This window comes from Rhinoraja longicauda, chromosome 38, assembly GCF_053455715.1.
Source record: "Rhinoraja longicauda isolate Sanriku21f chromosome 38, sRhiLon1.1, whole genome shotgun sequence".
Lineage (NCBI taxonomy): Eukaryota > Metazoa > Chordata > Chondrichthyes > Rajiformes > Arhynchobatidae > Rhinoraja > Rhinoraja longicauda.
Window position 1 is genome coordinate 17,429,711 of NC_135990.1, and position 25,146 is coordinate 17,454,856.

General features: G+C 49.1%; 1 protein-coding gene across 2 annotated transcripts in view; it reads left to right on the forward strand.

Annotated features, from left to right (window-relative positions):
• The window catches only part of LOC144610992 (talin-2), a 183,798-nt gene that overhangs the window by 139,087 nt on the left and 19,565 nt on the right, over positions 1-25,146 (forward strand). For both annotated transcript variants that reach the window (XM_078430074.1, XM_078430075.1), the window contains 6 exons: positions 5,481-5,606; positions 8,699-8,815; positions 9,954-10,139; positions 10,233-10,340; positions 11,888-11,993; positions 22,549-22,673. In XM_078430074.1, the coding sequence (XP_078286200.1) occupies positions 5,481-5,606; positions 8,699-8,815; positions 9,954-10,139; positions 10,233-10,340; positions 11,888-11,993; positions 22,549-22,673 (768 nt within the window). The remainder of the gene's footprint in view (positions 1-5,480; positions 5,607-8,698; positions 8,816-9,953; positions 10,140-10,232; positions 10,341-11,887; positions 11,994-22,548; positions 22,674-25,146) is intronic.

Genomic DNA, 25,146 nt, shown 5'->3' on the forward strand with positions numbered 1-25,146 from the left:
ACCTGTGTGGACGGGGCAGAAGACCACTGGTCCATGTGATCTCCATCCCCAGATTCATGGACATTTCTTCCCAGCTATTATCAGGCAACTCAACCATCCTATCACTGACTAGAGATCGGTCCTGAGCTACTATCTACCTCATTGGAGACCCTCAGACTATTTTTAGTCGGACTTTACTGGCTTTAACCTGCACTAAACATTTAGTGTAGTTTAGTTTAGAGATACAGCGTGGAAACAGGCCCTTCGGCCCACTGATTCTCGCCGACCAGCGATGGACCAACAATCCCCGCATATTAACACTATCACACACACACACTAGGGACAATTGTTACATTTACCAAGCCAAATTACCTACTTGTCGTATGTGTTTGGAGTGTGGGAGGAAACCGAAGTTCTCGGAGAAAACCCACGCAGGTCACGGGGAGAACGTACAAACTCCGTACAGACGGGATGGAACCCGGGTCTCCGGCGCTGCAATTTGCGTTATTGTTATTCACATTATTCCCTTTATCACATATCTGTACGGATCGATCTTATAGAAACATATAAAATTATAAAGGGACTGGACAAGGTAGATGCAGGAAGCATGTTCCCAATGTTGGGGGAGTCCAGAACCAGGGGCCACAGTTTAAGAATAAGGGGTAGGCCATTTAGAACTGAGATGAGGAAAAACCGTTTCACACAGAGAGTTGTGAATTTGTGGAATTCTCTGCCTCAGAAGGCAGTGGAGGCCAAGTCACTGAATGCATTCAAAAGAGAGCTGGATAGCGCTCTTAGGGCTAGTGGAATCAGGGGGTATGGGGAGAAGGTAAGAACGGGGTACTGATTGTGAATGATCAGCCATGATCACATTGAATAGCGGTCTGGCTCAAAGGGCCGAGTGGCCTACTCCTGCACCTATTGTCTTTGTACCTGTGTATGTATCGATGATGGCTCGATTGTAATCGTGTATTGTCTTTCCGTTGAGTGGTTAGCACGCTACAAAAGCTTTTCACTGTACCTCGGTACACATGACAATAAACTAAACTGAACTTCATTCCAGGTCTTGTCAACGAAGAATGGTCTGTGGATCACTGGTTTTCCCTTCCTGAAGTCAGCAATTAGCTTCTTTCTCTTGCTGAGATTGAGAGCAAGATCGTTGTTCTGGCAACATTTAACCAGATTATCCACCTCCCTACTGTTCTCACTCATCCATTATTCATCCAACAATGATGGAGTCGTCATCTAACACGGTGGCACAGCGGTAGAGTTGCTGCCTTATAGCGAATGCAGCGCCAGAGGCCCGGGTTCGATCCCGACTACGGGTGCTGTCTGTACGGAGTTTGTACATTCTCCCAGTAACCTGCGTGGGTTTTCTCCAAGATCTTCGGTTTCCTCCCACACTCCAATTTTGGTCTCTTAATTTGAGGAAGGACATTTTTTGCTATTGAGGGAGTGCAGCGTAGGTTCACCAGGTTAATTCCCAGGATGGCGGGACTGACATATGATGAAAGAATGGATCGACTGGGCTTGTATTCACTGGAATTTATAAGGATGAGAGGGGATCTGATAGAAACATATAAGATTCTTAAAGGTTTGGACAGGCTAGATGCAGGAAACATTTTCCTGATGTTGGGGGAGTCCAGGACTAGGGCTCACAGTTTAAGAATAAAGGGTAGGCCATTGAGAGCTCAATGCTCTCAAGACAGTGGAACTAATTGTAGACTTTTGAAGAGATCCCCCTCCCCTCCCCCCACTCACCATCAACAACACCACAGTCACATCTGTGGAGCCATTTAAGTTCCTTGGAACCATCATCTCCAGGGACCTTAAATGGGGGGCCACCATCGACTCCACAGTCAAAAAGGCCCAACAGAGGATGTACTTCCTGCGGCAACTGAAGAAACACAATCTCCCACAGGCAATGATGGTCCAATTCTATACTGCTATCATTGAGTCCGTCCTCACCTTCTCCATCACGGTCTGGTTTGGCTCAGTCACCAAGCACGACATCCGGAGGCTGCAACGGATCGTTCGCACAACTAATAGTGAGGTTGCAAGATGGATTCAACAATGGCTGAATGGGAGATACCAGAGGGTAACGGTTGACAATTGTATGTCAGGTTGGAGGCCAGTGTCTAGTGGAGTGCCCCAAGGATCTGTGTTGGGTCCACTGTTGTTTGTCATTTACATTAATGATCTGGATGATGGTGTGGCAAATTGGATTAGTAAATATGCAGATGATACTAAGATAGGTGGAGTAGTTGATAGTGAGGTAGATTTTCAAAGTCTACAGAGAGACTTGGGCCTTTTGGAAGGGTGGGCTGAAAGATGGCAGATGGAGTTTAATGCTGATAAGTGTGAGGTGCTGCATTTTGGTAGGACAAATCAAAATAGGACGTACAGGGTAAATGGTAGGGAATTGAGGAATGCAGTGGAACAGAGGGATCTGGGAATAACTGTGCATTGTTCCCTGAAGGTGGAATCTCATGTGGATAGGGTGGTGAAGAAGGCGTTTGGTATGCTTGCCTTTATAAATCAGAGCATCGAGTATAGAAGTTGGGATGTAATGTTGAAATTGTACAGGGCATTGGTGAGGCCAAATCTGGAGTATGGTGTGCAGTTCTGGTCGCCAAATTATAGGAAGGATGTCGACAAAATGGAGAGGGTACAGAGGAGATTTACTAGAATGTTGCCTGGGTTTCAGCACTAAGGCTACAGAGAGAGGTTGAACAGGTTGGGTCTTTATTCTTTGGAGCGTAGAAGGTTGAGGGGGGACTTGATAGAGGTTTTTAAAATTTTGAGAGGGACGGACAGAGTTGACGTGGGTAGGCTTTTCCCTTTGAGAGTGGGGAAGATTCCAACAAGGGGACATAGCTTCAGAATTGAGGGACAAAGGTTTAGGGGTAACATGAGGGGGAACTTCTTTACTCAGAGGGTTGTGGCTGTATGGAATGGGCTTCCGGTGGAAGTGGTGGAGGCTGGCTCGATTTTATTATTTAAGAGTAAATTGGATAGGTATATGGATAGGAGGGGATTGGAGGGTTATGGTCTGAGTGCAGGTAGATGAGACTAGGTCAGGGAGAATGGTCGGCGTGGACTGGTAGGGCCGGACAGGCCTGTTTCCATGCTGTAGTTGTTATATGTTATATGTTATATGTTAACTGAGAAGGTTGTTGGCTGCAACCTTCCCCCCATTGACGAACTGTACACTGCAAGGGCCAGGAAGCGAGCGGGCAAGATCATCTCTGACCCCTCTCACTCTGGCCACAAACTCTTTGAAGCACTTCCCTCTGGAAGGCGACTCCGGACTGTCAAAGCAGCCACAGCCAGACATAAAACATCTTTTTTCCACGTGTGATAGTTCTACTCAATAACCAAAGTCTGTAGTCTCTTTTTTGCTCTGGTTTATTTTCACCCAGATGTTTAGACCGTAATGTTGTATCCTTATTGTTTTGATGTGGTTATGCTTTATTATCATCATATCATATCATATCGTATATATACAGCGCGGAAACAGGCCTTTTCGGCCCACCAAGTCCTCGCCGCCCAGCGATCCCCACACATTAACACTATCCTACACCCACTAGGGACAATTTTTTACATTTACCCAGCCAATTAACCTACAAACCTGTACGTCTTTGGAGTGTGGGAGGAAACCGAAGATCTCGGAGAAAACCCACGCAGGTCACGGGGAGAACGTACAAACTCCTTATTCTTAATTGTTAACTGTATGTTTGTGTTGTCATTTGTGAGTGGAGCACCAAGGCACATTCCTTGTATGTGCACATACTTGGCCAATAAACTTATTCATTCATTCCTTCATTCATTCATTCATTTAGGACTGAGATGAGGACAAACCTTTTCACTCAGAGAGTTGTGAATCTGTGGAATTCTCTGCCACAGAAGGCAGTGGAGGCCGATTCACTGGATGTTTTCAAGAGAGAGCTAGATTTCACACTTTGGGCTAAAGAAATCAAGGGATATGGGGACAAAGCAGGAAGGGGTACTGATTTTGGATGATCAGCATGATCATATTGAATGGCGTTGCTGGCTCAAAGGGCTGAATGGCCTACTCCTGCACCTATTTTTCTATGTTTCTATGTACAGGTTTGTAGATAAATTGGATTGGTGTATGTGTAAATTGTCCCTAGTTTATGTAGGATAGTGTTAATGTGCGGGGATCGCTGGTTGGCTCGGACTCGCTAGGCCGAAGGGCCTGTTTCTGTGCTGTATCTCTGAACTAAACTAAACTAAAAGATGGCGTTGGAACTGTGTCTGGCTACAGTCATGGGTTAGAGAGAGCAGAGCATACAGCCTTCAGGTACTCATGTGGTCTTAGTTGGCTATTTGGTCTGACCAGTCTGGTGGTGAGGAAGTCGAGAATCCAATTCTGCAGGGAGGAGCAGAGATGCAGTTGCCTGAGTTTGAGGTCAGAGCAGGGTAGGTTTAAAGAAAGAACAGGTTTTAAGTTGCAAAAAACAGAGAAGGGAAGGCAGGAACCAAGGGGGAGGGGTCTGTGGCATCAAGGTGAAAAGGGGCAGTGGTTCGGGGTGGAATGGAATTGTTACTAACGCTGAGACTGTCTGAGAGTATGAGGATTGATTATCATTTGAAATTTATGAGCTCTATGTTGAGCCCTAAAAGCTGATAGATTCATAGAGTGATATAGTGTGGAAACAGGCCCTTCAGCCCAACTTGTCCACACCAGCCAACATGTCCCAGCTGCACTAGAGTCATACAGTGATACAGTGTGGAAACAGGCCCTTCAGCCCAACTTGCCCACACCAACCAACATGTCCCAGCTGCACTAGAGTCATACAGTGATACAGTGTGGAAGCAGGCCCTTCAGCCCAACTTGCCCACACCAACCAACATGTCCTAGCTACACTAGTCCCAGCTCCCCCAGTTTGGTGCATTTCCTTTCAAACCTGTCCTATCTACATACCTGCCTAACTGCTTCTTAAACAATGGGATAGTCCCAGCCTCAACTACCTCCTCTGGCAACCTGATCCATACACCCACCACCCTTTGTGTGAAAAAGTTACCCCTCAGATTCCTATTAAATCTTTTCCCCTTCACCTTAAACCCATGTCCTCTGGTCCTCGATTCCCCTACTCTGGGCAAGAGACTCCTGTGTATCTACCCAATCTATTCCTCTCATGATTTTATACATTTCATGCTTTTATACACCTCAACCTCCTGCGCTTCAAGGAATAGAGGCTGTTCAACTTTCAACTTAATGATTAGGTTCCATGTAGATACAAAATGCTGGAGCAACTTCACAAGTCAAACAGCATCTCTTGAGGAGATGACTAGGCGATGTTTCAAGTCGGGACCTTTCGTCAGATTGATTGTAGTAGTGGAGAGAAAATTGGAAAAGAGGTGGGGTCGGGACAAAGCTTGCAAGTAATCGGTAGATCGTGTTGTTGTCTGTGATTGAACCTTGTTTGCTCTGCGTGCGGACTGGGCTTAACGTGAGCACCTGGTGTATTTTGCAGGTGGTCCTCATTAACGCGGTGAAGGACGTGGCCAAAGCCCTGACGGACCTCATCAGCGCGACCAAGTGCGCAGCCGGGAAACCAGCCGATGATTCGTCCATGTATCAGCTGAAGGGCGCAGCCAAGGTACGGCACAGAGCGGGGCAGGGGAGGGCAGGGGTGGGAAGGGCACGGCCATGGTACGGCAGGGCAGGGGTGTACTGAAGGGCACGGCCATGGCACGGCACAGAGCAGGGCAGGTGTGGGCCATGGTACGGCAAGGCAGGGCAGGGCACGGGTGGGCTGAAGGGGTGGCCATGGTACGGCACGGAGCAGGGCAGGGTGGGAGGGGTGTACATATTCACCCACCCATCACACGCTGCACTCACCCAACGCTTGTTCCCAAGTTGCAGTGCCCTCCATAATGTTTGGGACAAAGACCCATCATTTATATATTTGCCTCTGTACTCCACAATTTGAGATTTATAATCGAAAAAATCAGTGCACATTGTCAGATTTTATGAAAGGTTATTTTTATGCATTTTGGTTTCACCATGTAAAAATTACAGCAGTGTTTATACAGAGGCTACACTGCAAGATACAAACCACTATAGCTGCAAAAATAGGATGGCCAGGTTACAGTTTGTCAAGAAGTACTTAAAAGATCAACCACAGTTCTGGAAAAAGGTTTTGTGGACAGATGATACAACTTATATCAGAGTGATGGCAAGAGCGAAGTATCTTCATAGAAGGAACTGCCCAAGATCCAAAGCATACCACCTCATCTGTGAAACACAGTGGTGGGGGTGTTATGGCCTGGGCATGTATGGCTGCAGAAGGTACTGGCTCACTTATCTTCATTGATGATACAACTGCTGATGGTAGTAGCATAATGAATTCTGAAGTGTATAGACTCATCCTATCTGCTCAAGTTCAAACAAATGCCTCAAAACTCATTTGCCAGTGGTTCATTCTACAGCAAGACAATGATCCCAAACATACTGCTAAAGCAACAAAGGAGTTTTACAAAGCTAAAAAATGGTCAATTCTTGAGTGGCCAAGTCAATCACCCGATCTGAACCCAATTGAGCATGTCTTTTATAAGCTGAAGAGAAAACTGAAGGGGACTAGCCCCCATAACAAGCATAAGCTAAAGATGGCTGCAATACAGGCCTGGCAGAGCATCACCAGAGAAGACACCCAGCAACTGGTGATGTCGATGAATCGCAGACTTCAAGCAGTCATTGCATGCAAAGGATATGCACCAAAATACCAAACATGACTACTTTCATTTACATGACATTGCTGTGTCCCAAACATTATGGTGTCCTGAAATGGAAGGACTATGTATAAACACTGCTGTAATTTGACATGGTGAAACCAAAATGTATAAAAATGGCCTTTAATAAATCTGACAATGTGCACTTTAATCACATGTGATTCTTTTTTCGATTACAAATCTCAAATTGTGGAGTACAAAGGCAAATAAATAAATGATGGGCCTTTGTCCCAAACATTATGGAGGGCACTGTAATTCTTCCCGAGTTGATATAATTAAATAAATCTCTTTCAATAATTGAGAGTAAATGATATAACATATAACATATATAACATATAACAACTACAGCATGGAAACAGGCCTGTCCGGCCCTACCAGTCCACGCCGACCATTCTCCCTGACCTAGTCTCATCTACCTGCACTCAGACCATAACCCTCCAATCCCCTCCTATCCATATACCTATCCAATTTACTCTTAAATAATAAAATCGAGCCAGCCTCCACCACTTCCACCGGAAGCCCATTCCATACAGCCACAACCCTCTGAGTAAAGAAGTTCCCCCTCATGTTACCCCTAAACCTTTGTCCCTCAATTCTGAAGCTATGTCCCCTTGTTGGAATCTTCCCCACTCTCAAAGGGAAAAGCCTACCCACGTCAACTCTGTCCGTCCCTCTCAAAATTTTAAAAACCTCTATCAAGTCCCCCCTCAACCTTCTACGCTCCAAAGAATAAAGACCCAACCTGTTCAACCTCTCTCTGTAGCCTAAGTGCTGATATGAACAGGTCACAGGGAGGTTTAACGGAGCACAGAAGATTGAGTGTTCATAAGTTCTAGGAGCACAGAGGCCATTCGGCCCATCAGGTCTACGCCATTCAATCATGGCTATTCTATCTCATGATTTGGAGTGTTTAATGATGGGAAGAAGTTGGTGAGATGCAGGATAACTATTCTTCCTGATGGAAAAATCCTGAATAAGGGAGTGTAGCAGAGTTTGAATCAGGATATTTAGTTCAGGAAGTGTGGTGATAGTCTGGACTCATTCTTTTTTTGATTTAGATTTAGAGATACAGCGCAGAAACAGGCCCTTCGGCCCACCGGGTCCGTGCCGCCCAGCGATCCCCGCACACCAACACTAGTCCTACACCCACTAGGGACAATTTTTTACATTTACCCAGCCAATTAACCTACACACCTGTATGTCTTTGGAGTGTGGGAGGAAACCGAAGATCTCGGAGAAAACCCACGCAAGTCACGGGGAGAACGTACAAACTCCGTACAGACAGCACCCGTAGTCAGGATCGAACCTGGGTCTCCGACGCTGCATTCGCTGTAAGGCAGCAACTCTACCGCTGCGCCACCGTGCCACCCACAATGCTGATGAGGCAAGGGCCGAAATTGGGAGTGAATTTATTTTGTTGAGGATATCAACAGTTACCGAACAAAGATGGTATTAAAAGATGTGGCAGAAGTGCAGTTGCTGCCTTACAGAGCCAGATACCTGGGTTCAGTCCTGACTATGTGGGGAGTTTGTACGTTCTCCCTGTGACTGTCTGGGTTTTCTCCAGGGGCTCTGGTTTCCCCACATTACAAAGACATAGTAATGTGGGCTGTAGGTTAATTGGCTACTGCATAGTGGGTAGGATGTGAAAGTGGGATAACATTGATCGATGTTGTGGTGTTAGTGTGGACTCGGTGGGCCCAAGGGCCTGTTCCCACGCTGTATCCATCACCTAAAGTGCCAAGGGTGTCAGGGGTTATGGGGAGAAGGAAGGAGAATGAATTTCAGAGGGAAAGATAGATCGGCGACAATTGAATTGTGGAGTAGACTTGATGGGCTGAATGGCCTAATTCTGCTCCAAGAACTTCTAAACTAAACTAAGAACAAACAATGAGTGAGTGGAGTGGGGCTAGCGTTGGTGGCCTGTCAACTAACCTTCTACAATGATGACCTCTCCTAGGTGATGGTGACTAACGTGACCTCCCTTCTGAAGACAGTGAAAGCAGTGGAGGACGAAGCCACACGAGGCACCCGGGCACTAGAGGGCACCATTGAGAGCATCAGGCAGGAGCTGGCGGTAGGTGGGGGTTGACCACTGGATGTGGCCGCTAATCCTCCCCCTCCCACTCTTCCCTCGCCTCCCGTTTATTTATTTTCCTGATTTATGGCCAGATTTCCTTTAATTCGTTCCATTTTTTTCTGGGTTTGTTTTACTGGCAGATTTTCAGAATTTAAATCATTTATCATGACGATGGATTTAGATTTATCGTGAGGATGGAAGGCCAAGCACTAATCCCTACAGCACATCTCGAGAAGGCACCCAAAACATCACCCATCCTTTTTTCCCCCCTCACTCTCCTCTCCCCCACCCAAGTCATCGTACCACTTTCACTGGTGTCCTGATGAATTTCATTATCTGGATAACTTGTTTTCACCAAGTCCACAGCTAACAATGGATTGCTTCCTTGATCATCGTTACTTTTTTTTGCATAGCTTTCATTTCTTTGTTCTTTATCTCTCACTATCACCTTTTATATCTGTTTCCCTTTCCCCGGACTCTCAGTGTGAAGAAGAGTCTCGATCCGAAACGCCCCCCCATTCCTTCTCTCCAGAGATGCTGCCTGACCCACTGTGTTACTCCAGCATTTTGTGTCTATCTTAGGTTTAAACCAGCATCTGCAGTTCCATCCTGCACAAATGAGTTTAAATGGATTCTTGATGGTCAGGATAGACTGTTTAGGCCAATACCACAACCCCACTGCCAGTGGATCATTGACACTACTGCCCACTGCCAGTGGATCATTGACACTACTGCCCACTGCCAGTGGATCATTGACACCACTGCCCACTGCCAGTGGATCATTGACACCACTGCCAGTGGATCATTGATACCACTGCCAGCAGATCATTGACACCACTGCCAGTGGATCATTGACACCACTGACTACTGCCAGTGGATCATTGACACCACAACCCCACTGCCAGTGGATCATTGATACCACTGCCAGTGGATCATTGATACCACTGCCTACTGCCAGTGGATCATTGACACCACTACCTACTGCCAGTGGATCATTGACACCACTGCCAGTGGATCATTGACACCACTCCCAGCGGATCATTGACACCACTGCCAGCGGATCATTGACACCACTGCCTACTGCCAGTGGTCCACTGAGATACTTCCTGCAACAACATGCATCCTTCAATTCCAGGTTTTCCAATCGAAGGAGGTCCCGGCCAAGACGTACACACCGGAAGAATTCATTCGGATGACCAAGGGCATCACCACAGCCACGGCCAAGGCAGTGGCAGCAGGTAACTCCTGCCGCCAGGATGAGGTGATAGCCACGGCCAATCTCAGCCGCAAGGCCATGGTGGACATGCTGACCGCCTGCAGGGTAGGTAGCAGCCTCCGCTAGCTGTGCCCGAGCGAGGCCTTGCTTGGCCTCCCACGCTAACACCTGTATCTCTCTCTCTCTCTCCCCGGGCAGCAAGCTGCGTTCCACACGGCGGTGAGCGAGGAGGTGCGTGAGCGAGCCCTGCACTCTGCCACTGAGTGCACAGTGGGCTACATGGAGCTGCTGGAGCACGTGCTGGCGGTGAGTGGAGCCGGGCACTGCACCACACTCAGCCATCCGCGGACAGTCACCTTTACTGTAGAGATACAGTGCAGAAACAGGCCCTTCAGCCCATCGTGTCCACACCGACCAGCGATCCCCACACACCAACATCACCCTACATACACGAGGGACCATTTACAATTTTACCCAAGCCAATTAACCTATAAACCTGTAGGAACTGCAGATACTGGTTTAAACCGAAGATAGACACAAAATGCTGGAGTAACTCAGAGGGACAGGCAGCATCTCTGGATGGAAGGAATGGGTGACGTTTCAGGAAGAATGGTCACGACCCGAAACGTCACCCATTCCTTCTCTCCAGAGATATTGCCTGTCCCGCTGAGTTACTCCAGCATTTGTGTCTATCTTCAGTATATAAACCTGTATGTCTTTGGAGTGTGGGAGGAAACCAAAGCACCCGGAGGAAACCCACGCAGGTCACGGGGAGAATGTACAAACACCGTACAGACATCACCCGTAGTCAAGATGGAACCCGGGTCTCTGGTGCGGTGAGGCAGCAATGCTGCCACTGTGCCACCGTGCCACCCATGTAGACTGGCTATACAGAGGCCATGACTATGTAGATATAAAGTAGAGCAGGGCAGCGAGGAAGATGGAGCCCTGTGGGAAATGTGGGAGGACCAGATCTCCACCGGGGCTGGAACTACACAGTGAGTGGCAGCCCCCTAGACAATGTAGTACAGCAGAGGGATCGAGGAGTGAATGCTCACAGTGTACTGGAAGTGGCATCACAGATGGATACGGTCATCAAGAAGACTTTGGGATCATTGATCTTCATCAGTCATTGAGTTTGGAAGTTGGGACATTCTGTTGCAGTTGGACAAGATATTGGTGAGACCACATTTGTAGTATTTTGTTCAGTTTTAGATGGCCAGGTCTAGGAAATATATCATTAAGCTGGAAAGAGGGCAGAGATGTTGCCAGGACTTGAGGGCCTGATCTGTAGGAAGGTTAGGCAAGCTCAGACCTGGAGCACAGGAGAATGAGGGGTGATCTAAGAGATGGAGGGCAGCACAATAGCAGAGCGGTAGAGTTGATGCCTTACAGTACCAGAGACCCGGGTTCGATCCCGACCACGGGGGTACTGTCTGTATGGAGTTTGCACGTTCTCCGCCTGGGTTTTCTCCGGTTGCTCCGGTTTCTTCCCACACTTGAAAGACGCTCAGGTTTGTATTGACCATTGGAGGGTGTGATGGCGTGGGGTTACTTTGACCATTGGAGGGTGTTGAAGGTGTGGGGTTACTTTGACCATTGGAGGGTGTTGATGGCATGGGGTTACATTGACCATTGGAGGGTGTTGATGGCGTGGGTTTGGGTTGACCATTGGAGGGTGTTGAAGGTGTGGGGTTACTTTGACCATTGGAGGGTGTTGATGGCTATGGGGTTACATTGACCATTGGAGGGTGTTGATGGCGTGGGCTTACTTTGACCATTGGAGGGTGTGATGGCGTGGGGTTACTTTGACCATTGGAGGGTGGTGATGGCGTGGGTTTGCTTTGGCGCAGGTTGTTCAGAAGCCCACGGCTGAGGACAAGCTGCAGTTGTCCGCCTACTCCAAGCGTGTGGCAGCGGCCGTCACCGAGCTGATCCAGTCTGCAGAAGCCATGAAAGGTCAGTGCTGGGTCAGGGGTTAGGGGGTATTGCCCCAGGTCATACAACCTCCACAAGCCAAATTCCATCCCACACATCCCTTCCCAAACTCCACGTCTTGACGTATTACTGAGACGTAAAATACCATGCTTAATTCAACGGTACTCAGCTTTTGGGAGAGGTTGGAGAGGCTAGGACTTCATTCCTTGGAATGCAGGAGGCTGAGGGGTGATCTGAGAGTACTGTGTTCAGAGTACTGTGTCACCCTGTCAGAGGAAAGATGTTGTCAAGCTGGAAATGGTGCAAAGAAGATTTACGAGTATATTGTCAAGGCTTGAGGGCCTGGTCTGAGTAGGGATTAACGGGTCCCTTTCAGAATGGCAGGCAATGACTAGTGGGGTACCGCAAGGCTCGGTGCTGGGACCGCAGCTATTTACAATATACATTAATGATTTAGATGAAGGGATTAAAAGTAACATTAGCAAATTTTCAGATGACACAAAGCTGGGTGGCAGTGTGAACTGTGAGGAAGATGCTATGAGGATGCAGAGTGACTTGGACAGGTTGTGTGAGTGAGTGGATGCATGGCAGATGCAGTTTAATGTGGATAAATGTGAGGTTATCCACTTTGGTGGCAAGTACAGGGAGGCAGATTATTATCTGAATGGTGTCAAGTTAGGAAAAGGGGAAGTACAACGAGATCTGGGTGTCCTTGTTCATCAGTCACTGAAAGTAAGCATGCAGGTACTGCAGGCTGTGAAGAAAGCCAATGGCATGTTGGCCTTCATAACAAGAGGAGTTGAGTATAGGAGCAAAGAGGTCCTTCTGCACTTCTAGCCTGGTGAGACCACAGCTGGAGCATTGTGTGCAGTTTTGGTCTCCAAATTTGAGGAAGGTGCTGGCTTAAAGGGCAGAATGGCCTAATCCTGCACCTATTATCTATTGTCTATAAGGTGTGAAAAGAGGACAAAGGGAATGCTCCAGATGTCAACTTATTTACATCGACGAAACCAAACGCAGGGTCGGCGATCGCTTCGCTCAACACCTGCGCTCGGTCCGCGTTAACCAATCTGATCTCCTGGTGGCTGAGCACTTCAACTCCCCCTCCCACTCCCAGTGGCTGAGCACTTCAACTCCCATTCCCAGTCTGACCTTTCTGTCATGGGCCTCCTCCAGTACCACAGTGAGTCCCACCGGAAATTGGTGGAACAGCACCTCATATTTCGTCTGGGCAGCTTGCAGCCCAGCAGTATGAGCATTGACTTCTCCAACTTTAGATAATTCCTCTGTCCCTCCCAGATCTCCCACTGTCTTCCTGTCTCCACCGATATCCTTTCTTTGTCCCGCCCCCCTGACATCAGTCTGAAGAAGGGTCTCGACCCAAAATGTCGCCCATTCCTTCTCTCCTGAGATGCTGCCTGACCCGCTGAGTTACTCCAGCATTTTGTGAATAAATACCTTCGATTTGTACCAGCATCTGCAGTTATTTTCTTACACAAAGGGAATGTAGATCAAGGAACATGTAGTATAGATAATTGTTAGTTGGGAGAGTGTAACAAGAAAGCAAACAAAGATAAAATGTAATCGGAGACGGTAGGACTGGTCGGAGAAGAGAGCTAGATAAAGCTCTTAAGGATAGCGGAGTCAGGGGGTATGGGGAGAAGGCAGGAACGGGTACTGATTGAGAATGATCAGCCATGATCACATTGAATGGCGGTGCTGGCTCAAAGGGCCGAATGGCCTCCTCCTGCACCTATTGTCTATTGTCTATAGAACTGGGGAGGTGGGAGGGGATGGAGGAGAGGGAATGGAAGGGTTACTTGAAGTTAGAGAAGTCAATGTTCATACCGCCAAGCTGCCCAAGAGAAATATGAGGTGCTGTTCATCCAATTTGCGCTGGGCCTCACTCTGACAATGGAGGAGGCCCAGGACAGAAAAGTCAGTGTGGGAATGTGCGGGGGAGTTAAAGTGTTTGGCAACCGGTGGCGAACATTTGAGGATTATGTGCTGTGGGACCAAGCATTGCACATAACCCCAGGAAATGTCAGTTCTCTGTTATCCCACTTACTCACTCACTCCCTACACACTCGGGGTAATTTTGCAAGGCTAGCACGCTACAGATGTGCATGTCTCTGTAGCAAGCTACAGATGTGCATGTCTCTGTAGCACGCTGCAGATGTGCATGTCTCTGTAGCACGCTGCAGATGTGCATGTCTCTGTAGCATGCTGCAGATGTGCATGTCTCTGTAGCACGCTGCAGATGTGCATGTCTCTAGCACGCTGCAGATGTGCATGTCTCTGAGCACGCTGCAGATGTGCATGTCTCTGGGGTTATGTGCAGTGCTTGGTCCCATCTGGAAGGCATTGTCGGGCAGAGTGGTGCAGGCAGCGTTGTGTGGCTTGAATGACCAGAGGTTGTTGAGCTGCAGGAAGAGGGTGGGGAAAGGCAACGGTTCCAAGTGGAGTGAGAGCCAAGTGGCATCCTCGCCTTGTCTCCACTGATCCTCTGCTGTCATTCACACTTCAACCTTGTTCATAGCTTCACGCAGCCTGAAGCTGAAAACTTTCTCACTTTCTTTTGCCATATTACAGAGGAAGTGAAGTAAATGCGGTGAAAAGACACAAAATGCTGGAGTAACTCAGCAGGTCAGGCAGCATTCCTGGAGAACATGGATAGGTTATGTTTTGGTTCTTCAAACTGACCCATCAGACTCACCCATTACGTATTTAAAAGTATAAATGCCACTTTTATATCTCCCTCCGCCACCACCTCTGGCAATGTGTTCCAGGTCCCCACACTCTGTAAAGAACATGCCGTGCATATCCCTGGGCATCTCACCTTGTAGCTCTAGTTTTGGATATCTTTCCACTGAGAAAAAGGTTTTGACTGGTTACCCTATCTGTGTCTCTCATAACTTTTGTATACGTATCAGGTCTCCCTTCAACCTCGGCCACTCCAGAGAAAGTGATCCAAGTCTATCCAACCTTTCCCTGCAGCTGAATCCCTCTAATCCAGGCAGCATTCAGGAAATCTTTGCACCCTCTCCAAAGCCCCCACATCCTTCCTGTAATGGGGCGACCGGAACTGAACGCGGTACTCCACCTGTGGCCTAACCAAGCGTACCAAATGCCTTCTTTACCATCCGATCTACTTGTGCTGCCACCTTCAGAGAGCTATGAACTTGGTCTAAGAGGCAACCTTTTCATTCGGAGGGTGGTGGGTATATGAAACGAGTTGCCAGAGGAAGTGGTCGAGGGAGGTGCAATTACAATGTTTAAACGTTATTTGGACCAGTTCATGGATAGGAAAGGTTTAGAGGGATGTGGACCAAACGCAGACAAATGGGACTGGCTTAGATTCATAGGCACCATGCTCAGTGTGGATGAGTTGGGTAGAGGCTCTGTTAGATTCATAGGGACCGTGCTCAGTGTGGATGAGTTGGGTAGAGGCTCTGTTAGATTCATAGGCACCATGCTCAGTGTGGTGAGTTGGCTAGAGGCTCTGTTAGATTCATAGGCACCGTGCTCAGTGTGGATGAGTTGGGTAGAGGCTCTGTTAGATTCATAGGGACCGTGCTCAGTGTGGATGAGTTGGGTAGAGGCTCTGTTAGATTCATAGGGACCGTGCTCACTGTGGTGAGTTGGGTAGAGGCTCTGTTAGATTCATAGGGACCGTGCTCACTGTGGTGAGTTGGGTAGAGGCTCTGTTAGATTCATAGGCACCGTGCTCACTGTGGTGAGTTGGGTAGAGGCTCTGTTAGATTCATAGGGACCGTGCTCAGTGTGGTGAGTTGGGTAGAGGCTCTGTTAGATTCATAGGGACCGTGCTCACTGTGGTGAGTTGGGTAGAGGCTCTGTTTCCCCACTGTGAGACTCCATGAAACTCTGTTCTGCAGCTGCCTGTTGCTCTACCATCCTCAGTGCTTTCCCTATCTGAGCTCTGGTGGTCTGTGCACCCTGTCACAGTTTGTCCCACACTGCTCCCATTCCCTACTTTTTCCTTCACTTGCCCTGACTCCCATTGCTATCCACAGTGAGTCATGGAGAATCACCGCGTTGTACAGCATAGAAACTGCCCCTTGGCCCCATTCATGAATACCCTTCTGCCTAATATATCCATGTCCACCAAGGTGCTCTGTCTAAGCTGGTCCAGATGATCATATATAAAATATATGAGCATAGGAGGATCATATATGATCATATATCATACATAGGTTGACCATATGATCCACTGGAAGCTGGGGTCAGTGTTGTCCAACCTTGCATTGGAGCAGTAATGGCTGGGATGGGAACAAAACCTTGGGTTGATTGCCTATCCTCGGTGTGTCCCACAGATGATGCATTCGTTTTGCAACGGTAGGAAGCGTGGCAGCGTTTTAGCAGCAAGCAAGTTCCCAGCCACTGCTCTGATATAAATGTCTGCTATTGTGCTTGAGGGACAAGTATTGGCAGGAGCTGGGAATGGTTTCCCATGTAAGTGGCGCCATCACCATTTACATTCATGAGGGGGTGTGCAGAGACTCAGTTTAACGTCTCATCTCAAAGATGGCAGCATCAGTGGAGCAGGCCTCCCTCGGTACCTCGGTCTTTAGTTTGTACGGTCATAAGTGATAGGAGTAGAATTAGGCCATTCGGCCCATCAAGTCTACTCCACCATTCAATCATGGCTGATCTATCTCTCCCTCCTAACCCCATTCTCCTGCCTTCTCCCCATAACCCCTGACACCCGCACTAATCAAGAAACTATCTATCTCTACAATAAATATATCCACTGAGAGCCTCCACAGCCGTCTGTGGCAAATAATTCCATAGATTCACCACCCTCTGACTAAAGAAATTCCTCCTCATCTCCTTCCTAAAAGAACGTCCTTTAATTCTAAGGCTGTGACCTCTAGTCTTGGACTCTCCCACTGGTGGAAACATCCTCTCCACATCCACTCTATCCAAGCCTTTCACTGTTCTGTGCAATCTCGCTCCTTCTCGACCTCAGCGCAGCGTTCGATACAGTGGACCACACCATCCTTATTGACCGTCTCCGGTACGGGGTTGGCGTTGATGGCACTGCCCTGAGCTGGTTGGTTTCCTACCTCAAAAATAGGAGTTTCTCCATCAACGTAGGCAATTATTCCTCTTCCCCAGCTAGCCTTTCCTGCGGGGTTCCACAAGGCTCCATCCTAGGCCCCATTCTCTTCTCTCTGTACATGCTCCCCCTCGGCCAAATCATTCAAAGTGGCATTTCTTTCCACTGCTATGCGGATGACACACAGCTTTATCTCCCCCTGAAACCCAACAACCGGTCAAATTTAATCAGCCTCATGCACTGCCTTGAGGACATAAAATGTTGGATGGCACAGAACTTCCTTCAACTAAACGAGAGCAAGTCTGAGGTCATCCTATTCGGCCCCCCCGACTCCATCAAAACGATAACAGGCAGCCTTGGAAGCCTATCCTCCCTAGTCAAACCGCATGTCAAAAACCTTGACGTGATATTTGCCTCTGCATTAAAGTTTGACAAGCAAGTCAACGCTGTGGTAAAAGCCAGTTTCTTCCAGCTTCGTACCATAGCTAAAATCAAACCATTCCTCCAATTTGACGACATTGAAAAAATCATCCACGCATTCATTTCCTCCTGCCTAGACTACTGCAACTCCCTATACACTGGGATCAGCCAATCATCCCTGTCCCGCCTGCAACTGGTCCAAAACGCCGCAGTGAGACTCCTGACGGGTGCCCGTAAAAGGGACCACATCACCCCGATTCTGGCCTCTCTCCACTGGCTCCCAGTACGGTACAGAATCAACTTCAAGCTCCTCCTATTCACATACAAAGCCCTAAATGGGCTTGCCCCCCCCCCCCCCCCCCCCCATATCAAAAATCTTCTAACCCACCACTCTATCTCCAGGTCCCTCAGGTCGGCCGACTTGGGGCTACTCACTATCCCGCGGTCTAGGCTTAAGCTCAGGGGTGACCGCGCTTTTGCGGTTGCAGCTCCGAGACTGTGGAACAGCATCCCTCTCCCCATCAGAACTGCCCCCTCCATCGACTCCTTTAAGTCCAGGCTCAAAACCTATTTCTACTCCTTTTTAAATGTGCTATACAAATAAAATGGACTTGACTTGACTAGTGTGTGTAGGATAGTGTTAATGTGTGGGGGGTCGCTGGTCAGAGCAGACTCGATGGGCCGAAGGGCCTGTTTCCACACAGTATCTCTAAACTAAGTCAAAGGTGTGGGCACTAAGTAGACTCTTTTGGTGGGGACATTTGTCAAAGCATTGATCAGAGGCAAAGCTCGCAGTTGCATGGAGTTGTAGATTGAATGAAGTGTGAAGGTATCATACTGTAGAAGTCCACGGTCCATAATACCCTGAAAGTTGCAACGCAAGTAGATGATGTGGCAGAGAAGACAAATGCTATGCTTGCCATCATTGGTTCTCATGAGAATCAAGAAGTCCTGACGTTTTATAGGACTTTGGTTGGGCCACATTTGGAGTATTGTGCTCTGAACGCCCCATTACAGGAAGGATGGGGAGACTTTGAAAAAGATGCAGAGGAGGTTTGTCAGAATGATGCCTGGATTAGGGGATGTTAGTTATTAGGGGAGGCTGGACCAACTTGGATTGGAATGCTGGAGGTTGAGAGGATTTCTGATAGTTTAGTTTAGAGATAAAGTCACAGAATTATATAGCGCGGAAACAGGCTCTTTGGCCCAACTTGCCCACACCGGCCAATATGTCCCAGCTACACTAGCCCCACCTGCACGTGTTTGGCCCCTATCCCTCTAAACCTGTCCTATCCATGTACCTGTCTAAATGTTTCTTAAATGTTGCGATGGTACCTGCCTCAACTACCTCCTCTGTCAGCTCGTTCCACCACCTTTTGTGTAAAAACGTTACCCCTCAGGTTCCTACTAAATCTTTCCCCCCTCACCTTTAACCGATATCGTCTGGTTCTCGATTCTCCTAGTCTGTGCATGTACCCAATATATTCCTCATGGTTTTATACGCCTCTATAAGATTATCCTCATCCTCCTGCGCTCCAAGGAGTAAAGTCCTAGCCTGCACAACGGGGAGAAAAGATGAGGTACGAGGGTAAACTAGCCAATAATATAAAGGAGGATAGTAAAAGCTTTTTTAGGTATGTGAAGAGGAAAAAAATAGTCAAGGCAAATGTGGGTCCCTTGAAGACAGAAGCAGGGGAATTTATTATGGGGAACAAGGAAATGGCAGAAGAGTTGAACCGGTACTTTGGATCTGTCTTCACTGAGGAGGATACAAACAATCTCCCAGATGTTCTAGGGGCCAGAGATCCTAGGGTGACAGAGGAACTGGAGGAAATCCACATTAGGCAGGAAAAAGTTTTGGGTATACTGATGGGACTCAAGGCTGATAAATCCCCAGGGCCTGATGGTCTGCATCCCAGGGTGCTTAAGGAGGTGGCTCTAGAAATTGTGGACGCATTAGTGATTATTTTCCAATGTTCTATAGATTCCGGGTCAGTTCCTGTGGATTGGAGGGTAGCTAATGTTATCCCACTTTTCAAGAAAGGAGGGAGAGAGAAAACGGGAAATTATAGACCAATTAGTCTGACATCAGTGGTGGGGAAGATGCTGGAGTCAATTATAAAAGAAGAAATTGCGGAGCATTTGGATCGCAGTAACAGGATCGTTCTGAGTCAGCATGGATTTACGAAGGGGAAATCGTGCTTGACTAATCTACTGGAATGTTTTGAGGATGTAACTAGGAAAATTGACAGGGGAGAGCCGGTGGATGTGGTGTACCTCGACTTTCAGAAAGCCTTCGACAAGGTCCCACATAGGAGATTGGTGGGCAAAATTAGAGCACATGGTATTGGAGGTAGGGTACTGACATGGATAGAAAGTTCGTTGACAGACAGAAAGCAAAGAGTGGGGATAAATGGGTCCCTTTCAGAATGGCAGACAGTGACTAGTGGGGTACCGCAAGGCTTGGTGTTGGGACCGCAGCTATTTACAATATACATCAATGACTTGGATGAAGGGATTAAAAGTACCATTAGCAAATTTGCCGATGATACAAAGCTAGGTGGCAGTGTGAACTGTGAGGAAGATGCTATGAGGTTGCAGGGTGACTTGGACAGGTTGTGTGAGTGGGCGGATGCATGGCAGATGCAGTTTAATGTGGATAAGTGTGAGGTTATCCACTTTGGTGGTAAGAATAGGAAGGCAGATTATTTTTGGAATGGTGTCAAGTTAGGAAAAGGGGACGTACAACGGGATCTGGGTGTCTTAGTGCATCAGTCACTGAAAGGAAGCATGCAGGTACAGCAGAGTGAAGAAAGCCAATGGAATGTTGTCCTTCATAACAAGAGGAGTTGAGTATAGGAGCAAAGAGTTCCTTCTGCAGTTGTACAGGGCCCTAGTGAGACCGCACCTGGAGTACTGTGTGCAGTTTTGGTCTCCAAATTTGAGGAAGGATATTCTTGCTATTGAGGGCGTGCAGCGTAGGTTTACTAGGTTAATTCCCGGAATGGCGGGACTGTCGTATGTTGAAAGACTAGAGCGACTAGGTTTGTATACACTGGAATTTAGAAGGATGAGAGGGGATCTTATCGAAACGTATAAGATTATTAAGGGGTTGGACATGTTAGAGGCAGGAAACATGTTCCCAATGTTGAGGGAGTCCAGAACTAGGGGCCACAGTTTAAGAATAAGGGGTAGGCCATTTAGAACAGAGATGAGGAAAAACTTTTTTAGTCAGAGAGTTGTGAATCTGTGGAATTCTCTGCCTCAGAGGGCAGTGGAGGCCAATTCTCTGAATACATTCAAGAGAGAGCTAGATAGAGCTCTTAAGGATAGCGGAGTCAGGGGGTATGGGGAGAAAGCAGGAACGGGGTACTGATTGAGAATGATCAGCCATGATCACATTGAATGGCGGTGCTGGCTCGAAGGGCCGAATGGCCCACTCCTGCACCTATTGTCTATTGTCAACCTCTCCCTATAGCTCAGTCTTTCGAGTCCTGGCAACATCCTCGTAAAAGTTCTCTGAATCCTTTCAAGCTTGACAACATCTTTCCTATAATGGTGACCAAAACTGAACACAATAGTTTAAATGTGGCCTCACCAACATCTTCTACAAATGCAACACAACCTCCCAACTTCTATACTCAGATGGGAGGTCTTGCACTTTGTGACGCATGCAGTAAATGGAGAGTGTAGCAGAGCAGAGAGGTCTCAGGGTTCTAGTCGAGAGTTTACTGAAGATGGCAATACAAGCAGACAAGGTGGTGAAGAAGGTGTTTGGCACACTTGCCTTCATCAAATAGGCTATTAGGTACAGGAGTTGGTCACAGCTATAGGAAAGCCAAGTGGGTGAAAGCCAAGTTGGAGTACTGTGTGCTGTACTGCTTGTACAGCTATAGGAAGCATGGTAGTAAGGTGCAGAGATTATTTATCAGGATGTTGTCAGGTCTGGATGACTTCAACAATGACGGGCTGGATTGGCTGGGGCTGTTCCCCTTTTCCCCAGAAGTGGGGAGCATAAAACAGGAGGTATATGTCCCAGGAGAGAAGGGAAAGATTGATAAGGAACATGAGGGGTGAGACTGATGTTGGTGGGTGTGTGGATCAAGTTGCCAGAGGAAGGTAAAGAGGAGGGGACAATTGCAATGTATAAAAGATAATAGTACAGCTATTTGGATTGGAAAGGTTCAAGGGAATATGGTCCAAATGCAGGCAAATAGGACCAGTTAGATATCTTGGTACATGGATAGGATAAGTGTTGAGGGATAATGGCCAAGCATGGGCCTGGTGTGGCTGGAGCGTAATGCTTGGCCTGGGCAAGTTGGGCCAAGGGGCTTGATTCCATGCTGTGTGACTCTGTGACTCCAGGTGCTCCCATTCTCTGAGACTGACCTTCCATCCGACCCTGTGTGTAACCGCAATGCTTATCTGTTACCGCGCTGTGCGCCGTGGGACGGGGAGGTTTCACCGCTGTGGGCCGTGGGTCGGGGAGGTTTTACCAGCTGTGGGACGGGGTGGTTTTACCGGCTGTGGGCCGTGGGACAGGGAGGTTTCACCGGCTGTGAGCCGTGGGACAGGGAGGTTTCACCGGCGGTGGGCCGTGGGACGGGGAGGTTTCACCGTCTGTGGGACGGGGTGGTTTTACCGGCTGTGGGACGGGGAGGTTTCACCGCTGTGGGCCGTGGGACGGGGTGGTTTCACCGGCGGTGGGACGGGGAGGTTTCACCGTCTGTGGGACGGGGTGGTTTTACCGGCTGTGAGCCGTGGGACGGGGAGGTTTCACCGGCTGTGGGCCGTGGGACAGGGAGGTTTCACCGGCGGTGGGCCGTGGGACGGGGAGGTTTCACCGTCTGTGGGACGGGGTGGTTTTACCGGCTGTGGGACGTGGGACGGGGAGGTTTCACCGCTGTGGGCCGTGGGACGGGGTGGTTTCACCGGCGGTGGGACGGGGAGGTTTCACCGTCTGTGGGACGGGGTGGTTTTACCGGCTGTGGGCCGTGGGACGGGGAGGTTTCACCGGCGGTGAGCGGCGGGACGAGACGGGACAGGGATGTTTCACCGGCTGTTTTCCGTCCGCAGGCATGGAGTGGGTGGACCCGGAGGATCCCACAGTGATCGCGGAGGCAGAGCTGCTGGGAGCTGCGGCTTCCATCGAGGCCGCCGCCAAGAAGCTGGAGCAGCTGAAACCGCGCGCCAAACCCAGGGTGAGTGGCAGGTCACACGCGTGTGCGAGGGTCACACTGCTCACACTCGCTGCTCTGCCAGCTGCCAGCAGCACTGGATCGTCAGGCTGTCCCGACCTCTGGTTTAGTTTAGCTTAGAGATACAGCGCGGAAACAGGCCCTTTGGCCCTGCCTACCTGCGAGCCCCGTACACCAACACTATCCTGCACACGCTGGGGACAGGTTATACCAAGACAAGTAACCTATAAACCTGCACCTCTCTGGAGTGTGGGAGGAAACCGGAACACCCGGAGAAAACCCACGCAGGTCACGGGGAGAACGTACAAACTCCACACTGACAGCGCCCGTAGTCAGGATCGAACCTGGGTCTGTGGCGCTGTGAGGCAGCAACTCTACCACTGCGCCACCGTGCCACCCTGTTGTCCACACTGACACCCAGCTAGTGCCAGGCACTGCTGTCAAACCATTGCTGGTGTCAGCCGAGTCTCTGGAGCTGAATCAAATGTGGATGCTGCCTGCAAGACGCTGTGTGATATGTTTGATATATTAGGTTGTTAGTAAAGTCAACTATATATCAAACATATTGCTATAGTGTCCTGCCCTATCTCCTGGGTACAAACAAATTGTCACAGCCAGAAAGAAAAGCATATGCAATTGGATGGTCTTGATTCTTGAGTGGAAGAAAATTGAGAGTAATTGGTACAGGATTCCCTGGCAAACCCGCTGGTACCATGCACCCAGGCTGAGGTGGGCAATATCTCCCAGGCAAACCCGCTGGCACGGTGCACCCAGCCTGAGGTGGGCAATGTCTCCCACTGGCACCGTACACCCAGCCTGAGGTGGGCAATGTCGCCCACTGGCACGGTACACCCAGGCTGAGGTGGGCAATGTCTCCCACTGGCACTGCACACCCAGCCTGAGGTGGGCAATGTCTTCCAGGCAAACCCGCTGGTACCATGCACCCAGCCTGAGGTGGGCAATGTCTCCCAGGCAAACCCGCTGGCACGGTACACCCAGCCTGAGGTGGGCAGTGTCTCCCAGGCTAACCCGATGGTACTGCACCCAGCCTAAGGTGGGCAATGTCTCCCTGTCAAACCCGCTGGCACACTACACCCAGCCTGAGGTGGGCAATGTCTCCCTGGCAAACCCGCAGGCACCGTACACCAAGCCTGAGGTGGGCAATGTCTCCCAGGCAATGTCGCTTGCTGGCACTGTACACCCATGCTGAGGTGGGCAATATCTCCCACTGGCATCGTACACCCAGCCTGACGTGGGCAATGTCTCTTTAATGTTTCAAAGAGGAATGGTATACAAAATGGTGGCGTTACGGGATTATTGTTCTGCAACGCAGCAAGGCAGTATTCTGCGTGGAAGGGCAGCATGGGGCGAACGAATTACTGGACAAGTTGCTTTATATTGAACGCTGTGCTGTGGTGCATGGGAACCTGCACCAGTGCATGGGGATGCATCGCAGTTTGAGGCACAGTGCATGGGAGTTTTTTGCAAAAAGTACTGCTGCATTGCAGTCTGCCCATCTGCATTGTAGCACGTGATTATCTGCTGCACTCTGATATGCTCCGTGCTCCTCTGTAATGGTATCTGCCGCAGCAAGAGATGTAGTGCATGGGGCAAGTGCAGTTACAGATAGGATGCATTGTTGTTTGGAGTTGCATGAAAGTTCACCACATCGCACCTTATTATGAGAGTCTGTGGCACTCTGCTGTGGTGCATGGAACCTACGCAGTAGTGCATGGAGTCCATTACACTGCATGCATTGGTGCACAGAGCTGTGTTGTCACATGCAGTGGCCCATGGAGTGTAGGAAAACGCATGCAATGATGCATGGAGTCTGTATGGGGTGATGCATGGTCTGGCTATTCTTGTTCATTGGAGTGAGTGTGCAGTGTGCAACTGCCCATCGCAGCATTTGCTGCAGAGCATGGGAATGTTTAGTAGCATCAGATGCAGTGTGTGGTCAGGGTGTGGACTGCAGTGCAGTGCAGTGTGTGGTTATCCATCGCATTCCCTGCACGTGAGCCCGGTGTGCACAGGGGACGGGCACTCGCATGAGGAGCAGTCTGGTCACATCCTGCAGTGTGCGGGAAGCTGCAGCAATGTGTGCTGCCTACGTGGGTCCAGTGCAGCCTGCATGGCACTGTCCAGGAACCCGCTGCATTGTGCGTAGCAGTGCCTGTGTGCAGCTGGGCTGCAGGGTGCAGTGCTGGGTGTGGGCAACCGTGGGGACTCTTGCTGTGTGACGTGTCGGTGCTGCCAGCTCCTAGTGATGGTTTGTGGGGACAATAGACAATAGGTGCAGGAGGAGGCCATTCGGCCCTTCGAGCCAGCACCACCATTCAATGTGATCATGGCTGATCATTCTCAATCAGTACCCCGTTCCTGCCTTCTCCCCATACCCCCTGACTCCGCTATCCTTAAGAGCTCTATCTAGCTCTCTCTTGAATGCATTCAGAGAATTGGCCTCCACTGCCTTTTG